Source organism: Oncorhynchus mykiss, chromosome 2, assembly GCF_013265735.2.
Source record: "Oncorhynchus mykiss isolate Arlee chromosome 2, USDA_OmykA_1.1, whole genome shotgun sequence".
NCBI lineage: Eukaryota > Metazoa > Chordata > Actinopteri > Salmoniformes > Salmonidae > Oncorhynchus > Oncorhynchus mykiss.
Genome location: NC_048566.1, coordinates 94,526,213 through 94,541,964, shown reverse-complemented (window position 1 = coordinate 94,541,964; position 15,752 = coordinate 94,526,213). Strand labels below are relative to the sequence as shown.

Below are 15,752 nucleotides of genomic sequence, written 5' to 3'. Positions count from 1 at the left end.
TCCCACTTCTGAGTAATGTTTATTGGTCATTTCTATTGGCTGAGAAAAGGCGTCTTGAACAAGACCCCTTTCCATTGGTCTTCATTTTCACGGAAACTATGACGTAAGAAGTACAGTATGTCCCATTATCAGGGACTCATGTTATGGAAATATACGTACAGAGAAATGTAATATATGGAAACTATATAATACAATGCAATTTCAGTAGATATAGAATGGATGGTGTAATGATTCTAGAATGTAGGACAATCTTTTAAAATAAAAATGCATTTGCATGGTTTTTCACATTGATGTTTTTCATGACAAAGTTACTGGTCCTGCCAAGTACTACTTTGATAGGACAAACAGTTTCCTAATGAGATATTCCTCAAATAAAACATGAACAAGTATCACAAAACATTAACATAACACGTTTCACTTGTGTCCCATCAATATCTGTTGATGAAGTGGTTTGTCAACTCACTATTAACACACAGATCAGAATATCCCCAACCTCATATTTAGTTAAATAAATAGTTTTCACCAAACAAAATTAACAGAACAGTACGGTTTCAGTTTCACAATAGCTTGCCTTATTTTATTTTTTTATGAATCCCTTTGTCTTCAGAGGACAAATATGTATTTTTTATTATAATTATTATATGTGTGTTTTTATTTAATTTTTTAGCTTGCCTTGGCTTATTTGGTCAATAAGTACTGTAGTGTTTGTCTAGCACAGACAGGTTAATTGGGGAGAACGGGCTCGTGGTAATGGCTGGAGCAGAATAGTGGAATGGTCTGTTTTCCATGCGTTTGATGCCTGTTCATTCACGCCATTCCAGCTATTCTTATGAGCCGTCCTCCCCTCAGCAGCCTCCACTGTTAGGTGATGTCCTTAAAAATGGGTTAGGCAGGAAGCCTATTGGGAAGCCATCTTTTCTAAGGAAATAGGAAAATCCTTACTAAAAAAATACAGAATTATGATCCTATTAAAAACAGACGTGGTCCCACTGCGACTGCAGCAGAGAGAGAAGGGGGGAGCACACCTACAACAAATACAGTACACACACACACACACACACACAACAGTGCCATTGGCTCTATCTTAATTTCTCTTTCGACATTTCCTCGCATCCTCTCTCCTCTACTACTTTACAATCATATTGGAAGAGAATGTCTCAGGTCTCTCCCTAGACCTTCTTCTCCAATGTGTTTTGAGAATGAGGCAAGGAGAGAGGATGCAAGGAATTGAGGAAAGATAAAGTGAAATCAGTCATTGAGTGATACGTCAGTGCTGTGTATCACTCCGCCTTCTTCTCTTTCAGCTCTTCTTTTCCTCTCAGTGCCATGCGGACGCTAGTCCAGACCTCCGTGTAAATCAGGGTGCCCAGGAAGACGACGGCAGTGCCCACCCAGTGCCAGGCGGTGAAGGGGTTCTTGAAGTAGAGGATGGAGAAGATGAGGCTGATGAACTTCCTCAGTGTGACCACCAGGGTCACAGTGAGAGAGGCACACTCTGTGGTCAGGATGAACACGCCACGGATACACACGTATCTGAGGAGAAAGTGAAGGACTGCAAGAGGGTGATGATGATATGTGTTTAATAAAAATGTTATGCTTTTTTTTTGGGGGGGGGGGGCTCTTCTATATCCTTGCATGAGTACTTTGTACAGTCAGTCATACATGTTTAAGGTGAATGTTCATAGTCTTCTAGTATGCAGAGAGCAATAGTGTGCTGTTCTTACAGCTGTATAAAATCAATCTCTACACTAATCGAATTAGTTTACAGTGGGATGAATTCCCCACCAATTATGCCCATTTGTGTTCTGTGACTACACACAAAGTGTTTCAAGTAAGAGTTTTGTGATGCGAGTGAAGCCCTGTGAGGACACTTTTCTGAGGTTTTTGTCCTTAATGTTTTGTTACTGTCCATTATGTTTCGTCTTTAGGTGTACTTTAAAAACAAATAAAACAATTGCAATAATACTGTAAAAGAATGACACCGGAGGGGATGGCTGCAGTTTTACAGTCTCCAAACCAACTGTGCCATTTTGTGTGTTTTTTTATCACATTGTTTGTAACTTATTTTGTACATAATGTTGCTGCTACCGTCTCTTATGACCAAAAAGAGCTTCTGGACATCTGAACAGCGATTAATCACCTTGAACTGGACAAAGATATTTTCTTTAATTATTCTGACGCAAAGGATATACTGCTTCTCCGAGACCAGGCACAAATCCTAGATATTCGCGTGAAGAAAAGATACAGGTGCCTTGTTAGAATTTGTCGGCGAGTGGGTTTTCCGCCTCTACCACCCGTTCTATTGGCTGACGTGCAATCACTGGAGAATAAACTGGATGATCTCTGTTCAAGACTATCCTGCCAACGGGACATTAAAAACTGTAATATCTTATGTTTCACCGAGTCGTGGCTTAACGAAGACACGGATAATATACATTTGGCTGGGTTTTCCTAGCAATGGCAGCACAGAACAGCTACATCTGGTAAGACGAGGGGTGGGGGTGTGTGTCTATTTTTCATCAACAGCTGTTGCACGATGTCTAATATTAACTTCTTATGGCTGGGGGCAGTATTGAGTAGCTTGGATGAATAAGGTGCCCAGAGTAAACTGCCTGCTACTCAGGCCCAGTAGCTAATATATGCATATTAGTAGTAGATTTGGATAGAAAACACTCTGACGTTTCTAAAACTGTTTGAAGGATGTCTGTGAGTATAACAGAATTCATATGGCAGGCAAAAACCTGAGAAAAAAATCCAACCAGGAAGTGGGAAATCTGAGGTTTGTAGTTTTTTTACTCATTGCCTATCCAATGTACAGTGTCTATGGGGTCAAATTGCACTTCCTAAAGCTTCTACAAGATGTCAACAGTCTTTAGAACTTTGTTTGATGCTTCTACTGTGAAGGAGGGGGGAATGGGAGCTGAATGAGTCAGAGGTCTGCCAGAGTGGCATGAGCTGGTCACGCGTGCCCACGTGAGAGTTAGCTTGCATTCCATTGCATTTCTACAGACAAAGGAATTCTCCGGTTGGAACATTATTGAAGATTTATGATAAAAACATCCTAAAGATTGATTCTATAATTCGTTTGACATGTTTCTACGAACTGTACTATGACTTTTCTTCTGAACTTTCGCCTGGACTTGCCCGCGCGTCGTGAGTTTGGATTGTGTCCTAAACGCGCAAACAAAAAGGAGGTATTTGGACATAAACGCGCCAATGTAAACAGAGTTTTGGATATAAATATGAACTTTAACGAATAAAACATACATGTATTGTGTAACATGAAGTCCTATGAGTGTCATCTGATGAAGATCAAAGGTTAGTGATTCATTTTATCTCTATTTCTGCTTTTTGTGACTCCTCTTTTTGGCTGGAAAAATGGCTGTGTTTTTCTGTGACTAGGTGCAGACCTAACAATCGTTTGGTGTGCTTTCGTCGTAAAGCCTTTTTGAAACCGGACACTGTGGTGGGATTAACAACAAGTTTATCTTTAAAATGGTGTAAAATACTTCTATGTTTGAGGAATTTAAATTATGAGATTTCTGTTGTTTTGAATTTGGCACCCTGCACTTTCACTGGCTGTTGTCATATCGATCCCGTTAGTGGGATCTAAGCCATAAGAAGTTTTAAGGAAGTCTCAAGGTATTGCTCGCCTGAGGTAGAGTACCTAATGATAAACTGTAGACCACACTATCTACCAAGAGAGTCTTATATTTTTCATAGCCATCTATTTACCACCACAAATCGATGCTGGCACAAAGACCGCACTCAACGAGCTGTATAAGGCCATAAGTAAACAAGAAAATGCTCATCCTGAAGTGGCGCTCCTAGTAGCCTGGGACTTTAATGAAGGCAAACTTAAATCCGTTTTACATCATTTCTACCAGCATGTCACATGTGCAACCAGAGGGGGGAAAAAAAAACTCTAGACCACCTTTACTCCACACACAGAGACACATACAAAGCTCTCCCTCAATTAGGCAAATCTGACCATAATTATATCCTCTTGATTCCTGCTTACAAGCAAAAAATAAGGCAGGAAGTACCAGTGACTCGCTCAATACGGAAGTTGTCAGATGATGCGGATGCTACAGGACTGTTTCACTGGAATATGTTCCGGGATTCATCCCAATGGCATTGAGCAGTATACCACCTCCGTCACCGGCTTCATCAATAAGTGCATCAACAACGTCATCCCCACAGTGACCGTACGTATATATCCCAACCAGAAGCCATTGATTACAGGCAACATCCGCACCGAGCTAAAGAGCTGGCACTTTCAAGGAGCGGGAGACTAATCTGGACGCTTATAAGAAATCCTGCTATGCCCTCAGATGAACCATCAAAAGGGCAAAGCGTCAATACAGGACTAACACTGAATCCTGTTCAAATTACCTCGACTAACCTGTACCCCCTGTACATAGCCTTGTTATTGTTACTTTGTGTTACTTTTCACGGTATTCTGCGCATGTGACAAATGCAATTTGATTTGATCAAGGATACTGTGTGATTACGTTAATCAGCAGGTATAGCCACATCACTGGAACAGCCTGGCCAATCACAGGAACCTCTACAGGAGCTGGAAGACAAATTACATTTAGGCTACAGCACAACAAAAGGACAACAGGACAAGAACTCAACATAATATTACAGGAAAGACTCCAACAGACATGCAAAGTCACTTCTTTACTATCATATATATATATATATATATATATATATATATATATATATATATATATATATATATATACACACACACACACATATATACACACACAGTCGTGGCCAAAAGTATTGAGAATGACACAAATATGAATTTTCACAAAGTCTGCTGCCTCAGTTTGGACGATGGCAATTTACATATACTCCAGAATGTTATGAAGAGTGATCAGATGAATTGCAATTAATTGAAAAGTCCCTGTTTGCCATGCAAATTAACTGAATCCCCAAAAAACATTTCCACTGCATTTCAGCCCTGCCACAATAGGACCAGCTGATAAATCCCCTTTCCGATTGTTTGGGCCATCCAAAAAAAAGCTTGTCCGGAGAAGACAAGGTGAGCGCTACCCTCAGGCCTGTGTCATGACAACAGTAAAGCATCCTGAGACCATTAATGTGTGGGGTTGCTTCTCAGCCAAGGGAGTGGGCTCACTCACAATTTTGCCTAAGAACAAAGCCATGAATAAAGAATGGTACCAACACATCCTCCGAGAGCAACTTCTCCCAACCATCCAGAAACAGTTTGGTGATGAACAATGCCTATTCCAGCATGATGGAGCACCTTGCCATAAGGCAAAAGTGATAACTAAGTGGCTCGGGGAACAAAACATCAATGTTTTGGGTCCATTGCCAGGAAACTCCCTAGACCTTAATCTCATTGAGAACTTGTGGTCAATCCTCAAGAGGCGGGTGGACAAACAAAACCCCACAAATTCTGACAAACTCCAAGCAAGAATGGGCTGCCATTAGTCAGGATGTGGACCAGAAGTTAATTGACAGCATGCCAGGGCGGATTGCAGAGGTCTTGAAAAATAAGGGTCAACACTGACTCTTTGCATCAACTTCATGTAATTGTTAATAAAAGCCTTTGACACTTATGAAATGCTTGTAATTATTCTTCAGTATTCCATAGTAACATCTGACAAAAATATCTAAAGACACTGAAGCAGCAAACTTTGTGGAAATTAATATTTGTGTCATTCTCAAAACATTTGGCCAAGGCTGTATATAAAAAACATACACACAGAACCAGTCAAAAGTTTGGACACACCTACTCATTCAAGGGTTTTTCTTTATTTGTACTATTCTCTACATTGTAGAATAGTAGTGGAGACATATGAAATGACACATATGGAATCATGTAGTAACCAAAAAAGTGTTAAACAAATCAAAATATATTTTATATTTGAGATTCTTCAAAGTAGCCACCCTTCGCCTTGATGACAGCTTTGCACACTCTTCACATTCTCTCAACCAGCTCATGAGGTCATCACCTGGAATGCATGTCAATTAAAAGGTGTGCAAAGTTAAAAGATAATTTGAGGAATTTCTTTCCTTCTTAATGCGTTTGAGCCAATCAGTTGTGTTTTGACAAGGTAGGGGTGGTATACAGAATATTGCCCTATTTGGTAAAATACCAAGTCCATATTATGGCAAGAACTGCTCAAATAAGCATTACTTTAAGACATGAAGTTCAGTCAATCCAACACATTTCAAGAACTTTGAAAGTTCCTTCAAGTGCAGTCGCAAAAATAATCAAGTGGCTCTCATGAGGACCGCCACAGGAAAGGAAGACCCAGAGTTACTTCTGCTGCAGAGGATAAGTTCATTATAGAGTTACCTGCCTCAGAATTTGCAGCCCAAATAAATGCTTCACAGAGTTCAAGTAACAGACACATCTCAACATCAACTGTTCAGAGGTGACTGCGTGAATCAGGCCTTCATGGTCGAATTACTGCACAGAAACCACTACTAAAAGGACACCAATAAGAAGAAGTGACTTTCTTGGGGCAAGAAACACGAGCAATGGACATTAGACCAGTAGATATCTGTCCTTTGGTCTGATGAGTCCAAATGTAAGATTTTGATTCCAACCGCCGTGTTTTTGTGAGACGCAGAGAAGGTGAATGGATGATCTCGGCATGTGTGGTTCTCACCGTGAAGCATGGAGGAGGAGGTGTGATGGTATGGGGGTGCTTTTCTGGTGACACTGGCTGTGTTTTATTTAGATTTCAAGGCACACTTAACCAGCATGGCTACCACAGCATTCTGCAGCGATACACCATCCCATCTGGTTTGCGCTATCATTTGTTTTTCAACAGGACAATGACCCAACACACCTCCAGGCTGTGTAAGGGCTATTTGACCAAGAATGAGAGTGATGGAGTGCTGCATCAGATGACCTGGCCTCCACAATCACCTGACCTCAACCCAATTGAGTTGGTTTGTGATGAGTTGGACCGCAGTCAAGGAAAAGCAGCCAACAAGTGCTCAGCATATGTGGGAACTCCTTCAAGACTGTTGGAAAAGCATTCCAGGTGAAGCTGGTTGAGAGAATGCCAAGAGTGTGCAAAGCTGTCAAGGCAAAGGGCGGCTACTTTGAAGAATCTAAAATATATTTTGATTTGTTTAGCAGTTTTTTGGTTACTACATGATTCCATATGTGTTATTCCATAGTTGTGATGTCTTCACTATTATTCTACAATGTAGAAAATAGTACAAATAAAGAAAAATCCTTGAAAATAATAGGTGTGCGTGTCCAAACTTTTGACTGGTACTGTACACACACACACGCACACACTGAACAAAAAATATAAACGCAACATGCAACAATTTCAACGGTTTTACTGAGTTACAGTTCATATAAGGAAATCAGTCAATTGAAATAAATTAATTAGGCCCTAATCTATGGATTTCACATGACTCTGAATACAGATATGCATCTGTTGGTCACAGTTACCTTAAAAAATAGGTAGGGGCGTGGATCAGAAAACCAATCAGCATCTGGTGTGACCACCATTCATTTGCCTCATGCAGCGTGATACATCTCCTTCGCATAGAGTTGATCAGGCTGTTGATTGTGGCCTGTGGAATGTTGTCTCACTCCTCTTCAATGGCTGTGCGAAGTTGCTGGATATTAGCGGGAACTGGAATACGCTGTCGTACACGTCGATCCAGAGCATCCCAAACATGCTCAATGGGTGACATGTTTGGTGAGTATGCAGGCCATGGAAGAATTGGGCCATTTTCTACTTCCAGGAATTGTTTACAGATCCTTGCGACATGGGGCCGTGGATTATCATGCTGAGACATGAGGTGATGGCCGCGGATGAATGGCACGACAATGTGCCTCAGGATCTCATCACGATATCTCTGTACATTAAATTTGTCCATAGATAAAATGCAATCGTGTTCATTGTCCGTAGCTTATGCCTGCCCATACCATAACCTCATAAATCATAAATATCATCTGCCCGGTACAGTTGAAACTGGGATTCATCCGTGAAGAGCACACTTCTCCAGCGTGCCAGTGACCATCGAAGGTGAGCATTTGCCCACTGAAGTCTAACTGCAGTCTTGTCAAGACCCTGGTGAGGACGACGAGCACGCAGATGAGTTTCCCTGAGATGGTTTCTGACAGTTTGTGCAGAAATTCTTCAGTTGTACAAACCCACAGTTTCAGCAGCTGTCCAGGTGATCCCGCAGGTGAAGAAGCCGGATGTGGATAGTCCTGGGCTGGTGTGGTTAAACGTGGTCTGCGGTTGTGAGGCCGGTTGGACGTACTGCCAAATTCTCTTTAAAGGACATTGGAGGCCGCTTATGATAGAGAAAGGAACATTAAATGATCTGGCACCAGCTCTGTTGGACATTCCTTTTATTGTCCCCAGCACAAGGTGCACCTGTGTAATGATCATGCTGTTTAATCAGCTTCTTGATATGCCACACCTGTCAGGTGGATGGACTATCTTGGCAGAGGAGACATGCTCACTACGAGGGATGTAAACAACTTCATGCACAACATTTGAGAGAAATACGTTTTTTGTGCGTATGGAAAAATTCTGGAATCTTTTATTTCAGCTCATAAAACGTCAGAACAATATTTTACACGTTACATTCATATTTTTGTCCAGTGTAGATTCAACAAAGCATAAATGACTTCAGTCAGCAAAGACAACAACAACAAACTTAACCATAGATTATTGAGGTTTGAAGTCCTTTCACTACACTGAATGAGGATTCGAGTTGTAAAATTCTGTTAATTTTCCAGGTTGTTCAGAAATCCCTGAGGTTTTTTTTGGAATCACGAAGGAATAGAATCCTCCAACTGGAACTAATTTATTTTAACTTGGAAACTCTACTCAATGAGGTTACTTTGACATGTTTCATTCAAATATTTGAAAGTCTTTTAACTCACTGCTTTGACTGAAGAGGACACCATGGTTGTAGATATCTGAGGACAGAAGCAGGAACCCAGGAAGAGGCAAGCAGTGCTGAGAAGGCAACAAACAAAACATATTACAATGTCAGAGATTATTGGTGGATTTCCCAGACATAGATGAAGCCTCGTCCTCAACTAGAAAACATTCTCAATTGAGAATCTCCATTGAAATTGTTTTTTTGGTCCAGGTCTAAACGTAATCTGCGTCGAGGAAACTAAATGTGCAGAGAAGAGACATACATACATAAGAGGTACAGTACAAATCAAGCAATGCACACAAAACACTGGCAATTAAGCAACTCTGTTTGCAGCAAATGTTACGGATTAGGCTTTGTGCCATTGTATGGTGGAGCATTATGTTTGGTGAGAGAAGCAAAGCTTTTTAATCTCCCTTGCCAGGGGATACACGACAGTCACTTTTGTTAGTTACTTTGCCTGAAGAAGTGTACGGCATCTGTCAGGTATGAAATGCATTGCAGACAGGAGTTTGGGGTTGACGCTAAGGGCTGTGATGATACCACTACGGCGATATTTTTTCCAAGGCAAAAAAAATGAAAACACAAAGCAGACAAAACTCTTGGTCCTTTAAAAACCTGCTGTATGTAACAAATATTGTGTGCTATAGCTTGATAAAATAAATAAATGATGACAACATTAGGGATATTTTCCACTTTGTGTTCTGTTTGCTTGCCGCGTTACTAAAGAGTATCGCGTTGATGGTATCGTCTAAGCCCTGGTTGACACTCACGTTGTAGAAGAGAGCCTCCTTGGAGTGTTTGCCATACTGTTTGTACAGGGTCTCCTGGAAAATGCCCATTCTCGCAGACATGAGCAGAGCAAAGGTCAACATGGCGATCCCTAGAATAACAACAAAGCTAGGTCAGAAAATCAAGTGGATCATGGTTGAGATACTGATACCACACACACACACACGCACGCACACACGCACACACATACACACACACACACACACACGCACGCACGCACGCACACACACACAGAGAGAGAGAATCAGGCTGGGGCTGAGTGAGTTCCATTTATTTTCAAACACTGAAGGAAGTTTGTTTTGTTTAGCTTGACTCCCCAGAGTCAGATGAACTTGTGGATACCACATTATATAATCTGTGCCCTGCATGAAGGAAGTTTGAGGTAGTTTCACGAACCAATGCTATCAAGCATTAGCACAATGCCTGGAAGTCTTCGGGATCAGCTAGTATGTAAACATTAAATAGGGAATTGGATAGGTAATGCACCAGGGGCGGAATTCTGACTTGAGATCTGTAGGCGCAAATAGAATTTAAGGTGGCGCACAATTGGCCCAGCATCGTCCGGGTTTGGCTGGGGTCGGCCATCATTGTAAATAAGAATATGTTCTTAACTGACTTGCCTGGTTAAATAAAGGTTAAATAAAAAATAAAAACTGTCAACAACTGAAACAATAAGTGGCCAGTTCTCGGTTAAAAGGTAGTCCCAACTTGTCTGGGCTCAGGTAACGATCTCCATATCAAAAATGCAAGTCAACAAAGACTTCTGGCTGAGTGAGAGTGATGACTCAGTCAAATCAATCCTGTACACACCCAACAGTACACACCCATGGCAAATTTACCTAGCAGCCAGTGCAGGAAGGCATAAACATCTTGGTCCTCTGAGCCCTCGGCCCCTGTGTTCTGCACAAGGAAAAACAGAGGTCACTAAATAGCACAGTGTAATGTATTATGTTGTTCTGTGTTGGAGCTAAAGATCTCACTGTACACTATGAACATGTAGAGTAGATGTGTAACGAAGTGTTGTAACTGTGTAACAATCTTACTAACAACTCTGCTACAACACAACTGTGAAGCTGCAACCCACAATGCACTTTATATGGAAGAAAAGTGTGTGGTTGAACAGAAACATGTTAATGAGGACCTCACCACTTGTCTGGCGGACATAATGGTGCATATGAAGATACCCAGAGACACCATCGCTATGGAGAGATATTTACTCATTGAATACCTGCAGGGGAAAAGATGCAGTACCTGGTTTTAGAAACTTCCTATCAGAGTTTGGATAACCAGATTAGCTATAAGATCTATAAAAAATATAGTTAAGCTCATAATTATAAACAGCAGTCTGAGCATGCAACATAGTGACAAAAGCAGCAGCACATTCCCATGATGCAACACTTAATACAACTGAAATGCAAAGCATTCATCTATCAAAATAATGGCTCTAGGGTGTCTTTTTAGCAACATCTACATTCTAACATGCTAAACGAGTTTAAAGGGTTGTGATGTAAGAGAGAGGGGGGGGGGGGGGGGTATATATAAAGACTGCCAGGGCAAGAGATATTAGGCAGGGATGTATACCTTTTCTTCAGAATTATTATACCCAGGATCATATTAGCTATTAATGATCCCTGTGGAGATATAACACACAAAGCACACACTTAGTCAACCAATAAGAGATTTTAAATGGTAATAGGTGGTATGAGGCATCAGACATTGAGTTAAAGTTAGGCTATCAGGAAATTGATTTGGACTAAGGAAATTGATATACTTACAGATCTGAAGATCATGTGCAGAGGCATAGCGATATTGAAGTTGAGGGCATAGTTGTTGATCACACTGACTGTGAAGAACATGGTCACCATGATCACATAGTTGCTATAAAGAAGAAATAAACACAACGTTTAAATGAAAACTGTGCTTCTCATCTCATTCTTAATAGACATACAGACAGACAGGCCGGCAGACGGACAGACACGCAGACAGACAACAAAATGATAACTAGACATTAGGACGTTAGGCTACCTCATTGGAATAGCTGGTTTCTTTCTTCCAAAGTTCGTCTCGAAGATGAACCCCTCCAATGCAATGAAGGCAAATTGAGCAAAGGTCACAATGTTGCCACATCCTGGAAACTTTCTGGGAGAAGGCAGAATGCATTAACAGTGTGTATGAATCGTATAAATTAGTAGGAAATATGCTAGCCTACATAATATATTAGTGTAATGTAAGCGAAACATCATCTTAGCTATACAACCAAAGAATGCAGAAATACTGAAAAGATTGAACCTAATTTAACCATGGAAGCTAGTAGCCTAGTCTAGCGCAGTCAATAGTTCATTCGTTCAGTTCATAACTGACCTTACAAGTAGTTCCAGAAACACAACATTGCTGCAGCACCCAACAAAAACAAGAAGTACTGCAAAAATGGTGTTCATGTTTGCAGTTATCGGTAAAAACTTTGTCGAAAATTATATACGTTACTTGTTCAAGAGTATTTCTAACGAGGACATTGTGTAAACACAGGTCCCTGCCCGAGATAAAGCTAGATAAATAAATTGGTACGCTTGGGTATTGTAGTTTCCACAATGATAACAACATTTCCCATAAAGATAGTCTTTACGCAGCATTGCGCATAACTGATTCCTGCGAACGTATCATTTGAGCGTACATGCGTCGATCCAGAAGACGTGGCTCCAGCTTTTCTCCTCTGCTGTCAACAAGCTTCACACAACAGAGACTGCTAGAAGCTATCTAACGATTATTGAATGAGCAGTAGTTATTGGCCAATTGCTACACTGCAGCCAAAATGATCTCTCTAACGGATTCACAAAGTAAGACCATTTTAATTTATAAATGAAATGTTTTAAGCTTGTTTTTTCGCTTTGTGAACTACTTCTTCTAGCTAGCTAGCTATAATTTAATGAATGGGACCAGTTGGGCCCATCGCCCTATTTTATGAGCTTCAATGCTAGTCATATCATTGCAGCTAGGCATCGCTAGTTAGAAGAATCTGTACTGTAGTTCGTAGCTAGCTCATGAGTTCCCTGATCTCCCTGATCTGCAGACTGAGTGCCATATGGATGGATGGATGGAGGTGTCAATCCAATGTCAATGGAAAGCGTAAATGAACTATGTATTAACATCTATTTTGGCTCCACAGAGATCGGGATGGGGTTGACAGGCTTCGGCGTGTTCTTCCTCTTCTTCGGTATGGTCCTGTTTTTTGACAAAGCTCTTCTTGCCATTGGAAATGTGAGTTACAGCCCAAGCCTACATAATCAGAATGTTATGACGTATGCCATAGATTCCCCTCTGTGTGTATGTGCACCAGCTTTCTTTATGGTAAAGTAACAACACGGCCTCATTTCTGCTGCTATACTCCTTCCTCTCTGGAAGAAACCCTTTCAGCTATTGTTGTGGAGGCCTTTGATGATTCTCTGTTGTAATGCATGGCGACACTTCCTTAGCGGCAGTATATGTCAGGGTTTCTGATCAAACCACCGTGTCAGGACCTGTCTAGCTTGTATTATTGGTATGTGACCTCCAGCAGTTCGCATAGCTAAATTAAGTGATAAGACATACTGTATTGCACTAGCTTTGCATCCAAAATGATTTCACTGCCTTTTACCTCACCGTTGTTGAAGTGAAACAACTGTAGCAACACAAAACAAAAATATGAACTCAACATGTAAAGTGTTGGTCCCATGTTTCTTGAGCTGAAATAAAAGGTCCCGGAAATGTTCCATATGCACAAAAAGCTTATTACTCTCTTTTTGGCAACATTTTGTTTATATCCCTGTTAGTGAACATTTATATTTTGTCAAGATAATCCGTCCACCTGACAGTTGTGACATATCAAGAAGCTGATTAAACAGCATGATCATTACACAGGTGCACTCTAAACAACAATCAATCATAATCACTAGTTAACTACACATGGTTGATGATATTACTAGATATTATCTAGCGTGTCCTGCGTTGCATATAATCTGATTGAGCGGTGGTAGGCAGAAGCAGGCGCGTAAACATTCATTCAAACAGCACTTTCGTGCGTTTTGCCAGCAGCTCTTCGTTGTGCGTCAAGCATTGCGCTGTTTATGACTTCACGCCTATCAACTCCCGAGATGAGGCTGGTATAACTGAAGTGAAATGGCTAGCTAGTTAGCGCGCGCTAATTGTCGATGTGTTCCTGGTTCGAGCCCAGGGAGGAGAGGGACTAAAAGCTATACTGTTACACTGGCAATACTAAAGTGCCTATAAGAAGTTTGGATGCAGCCAGGCTAGTACTGCCAATCCTCTGTTAATTTATTGTCCCTGTGTTTGTGTGTCAGATATTGTTTGTAGCAGGCCTAGCCTTTGTCATCGGCTTGGAGCGTACCTTCAAATTCTTCTTCCAGAGACACAAATTTAAAGCCACCAGTTTCTTCCTGGGGGGCGTGGTCGTGGTTCTGATTGGCTGGCCCATCATTGGAGTGGTGCTGGAGATCTATGGATTTTTCCTCTTATTCAGGTGAGTTGGTCTGAAATGAAAATTGGTTAAAAAAAAATGGGCTAATCTCAAGTTTTTTTCCTTGCTTCCTCTCTCCTTGTCTAATCAAAATATCAGAGGGAAGCGATTAGAGCTTTGGAGGAGAAACATTCTCCTCCAGTGCTCTCCCGTTTCGCTTCCCTCTGATATTTTGGGAAGGTGGGGGTGTGATGTACCAAGGATGTGATGAATCAAGAAATATACTTTTGAATTTCACCCTAAATGATAGTCCTCCTCAGTCTCTCACCTCTATATGCCACTCTCTTCTCTTTTCCAGGGGCTTTTTCCCAGTGGCAGTAGGCTTCATCAGGAGGGTGCCTGTCCTCGGGTCCATACTCAACCTCCCAGGGATTAGTGGAGTAAGTATCACATTAATTTGCTGTGTGTAATGTGGCAAAGTTCATAGAATTGTCAGTCAGCTGTTTTTGTCTCATTGCTTTTTTTCATCACTGTGCCTGTCCTCAGGGCGGTTCCAGATGCACATTAAGCCTAGTCCTTGAATAAAAAGTCCTTAAATGGAGATTCTCCGTTGAGCTTGATTTTTAGTCTACGACTAGGCTTAATCTGTGGCCGGGAAACCAGCCCCTGAATTGGTAAGATTGTGGTTTACTAATAATCAAATTCTCTCTTCTTCAGTTGGTGGACAAAGTCAGCGACAGCAACAATATGGTATAACAGTGACAACCTTTGGATTGGAGGGTATTACATCGCTTAACTCTATTTGTAATGGGGACTTTGTTCCCTATTGGTCAACTACTATTGGTCAACTACAATTGGTCAACTACTATTGGTCAACACAAGTTAAAGGTCAAAGCTGTGAATCAAAAACCTCTTTCCGTTCAAAGAAATATAATCTTATTTTGGGCAGGTGTATGAATACGACTGGCTTCGTAAAGTTTATTTTGACGATAAGGAAATGGCTTCGTAACCTGGTTGCCATTGATGGACATTGTTACTAAAGGACTACTTTATTTCGAAGCCCAATGGGTGAATTGGGCCCTTTTTGTGTTACTGTCCGTTCCTGATCGACTGATGATGATGATTGACACGTGACTGGACCAATCACTGGACTGGACATCTCTTTGGAGGAGTCTGGAATCTGTTACAGATGCCTTTCTTCTACATGGATAGATATGTTCTAGATTGGAATGTTGATGTGCACAATGGGTTATAATGATACCCGCTAATGATTCACAGCTAATGAGGGACCAGGGACAGCCAAGACAGTTAAGAAGCTAATGAGGGACCAGGGACAGCCAAGACAGTTAAGAAGCTAATGAGGGACCAGGGACAGCCAAGACAGTTAAGAAGCTAATGAGGGACCAGGGACAGCCAAGACAGTTAAGAAGCTAATGAGGGACCAGGGACAGCCAAGACAGTTAAGAAGCTAATGAGGGACCAGGGACAGCCAAGACAGTTAAGAAGCTAATGAGGGACCAGGGACAGCCAAGACAGTTAAGAAGCTAATGAGGGACCAGGGACAGCCAAGACAGTTAAGAAGCTAATGAGGGAC

At 41.3% G+C, this 15,752-nt stretch overlaps 2 protein-coding genes across 6 annotated transcripts; one reads left to right on the top strand and one right to left on the bottom strand.

Annotated features, from left to right (window-relative positions):
• Nucleotides 1-2: 2 nt before the first annotated feature.
• On the bottom strand, nt 3-12,324 carry LOC110500215 (UDP-xylose and UDP-N-acetylglucosamine transporter). 4 transcript variants are annotated; one of them, XM_021577436.2, is made up of 10 exons: nt 12,070-12,324; nt 11,734-11,843; nt 11,484-11,586; nt 11,290-11,339; nt 10,855-10,936; nt 10,548-10,608; nt 9,690-9,799; nt 8,918-8,993; nt 4,504-4,579; nt 3-1,533 (listed from the first exon to the last, which is right to left on the bottom strand). In XM_021577436.2, the coding sequence occupies exons 1-10, from the start codon at nt 12,307-12,309 to the stop codon at nt 1,281-1,283; spliced, it is 1,161 nt and encodes a 386-aa protein (XP_021433111.2). In that variant the 5' UTR covers nt 12,310-12,324; the 3' UTR covers nt 3-1,280. The 4 variants fall into 4 exon arrangements, with proteins under 4 accessions (XP_021433111.2, XP_036815524.1, XP_021433121.1 ...); XM_036959629.1 differs by having other exon boundaries at nt 9,633-9,799; nt 11,734-11,847; nt 12,070-12,299; XM_021577446.2 differs by having other exon boundaries at nt 11,734-11,847; nt 12,070-12,299.
• Nucleotides 12,325-12,356: 32 nt separating this feature from the next.
• LOC110500221 (vesicle transport protein GOT1B) lies at nt 12,357-15,417 on the top strand. 2 transcript variants are annotated; one of them, XM_021577466.2, is made up of 6 exons: nt 12,357-12,542; nt 12,872-12,963; nt 14,043-14,221; nt 14,517-14,598; nt 14,876-14,938; nt 15,108-15,417. In XM_021577466.2, the coding sequence occupies exons 1-5, from the start codon at nt 12,518-12,520 to the stop codon at nt 14,912-14,914; spliced, it is 417 nt and encodes a 138-aa protein (XP_021433141.1). In that variant the 5' UTR covers nt 12,357-12,517; the 3' UTR covers nt 14,915-14,938; nt 15,108-15,417. The 2 variants fall into 2 exon arrangements, with proteins under 2 accessions (XP_021433141.1, XP_021433132.1); XM_021577457.2 differs by having other exon boundaries at nt 12,359-12,542; nt 14,876-15,417.
• The last annotated feature ends 335 nt before the right edge of the window (nt 15,418-15,752 follow it).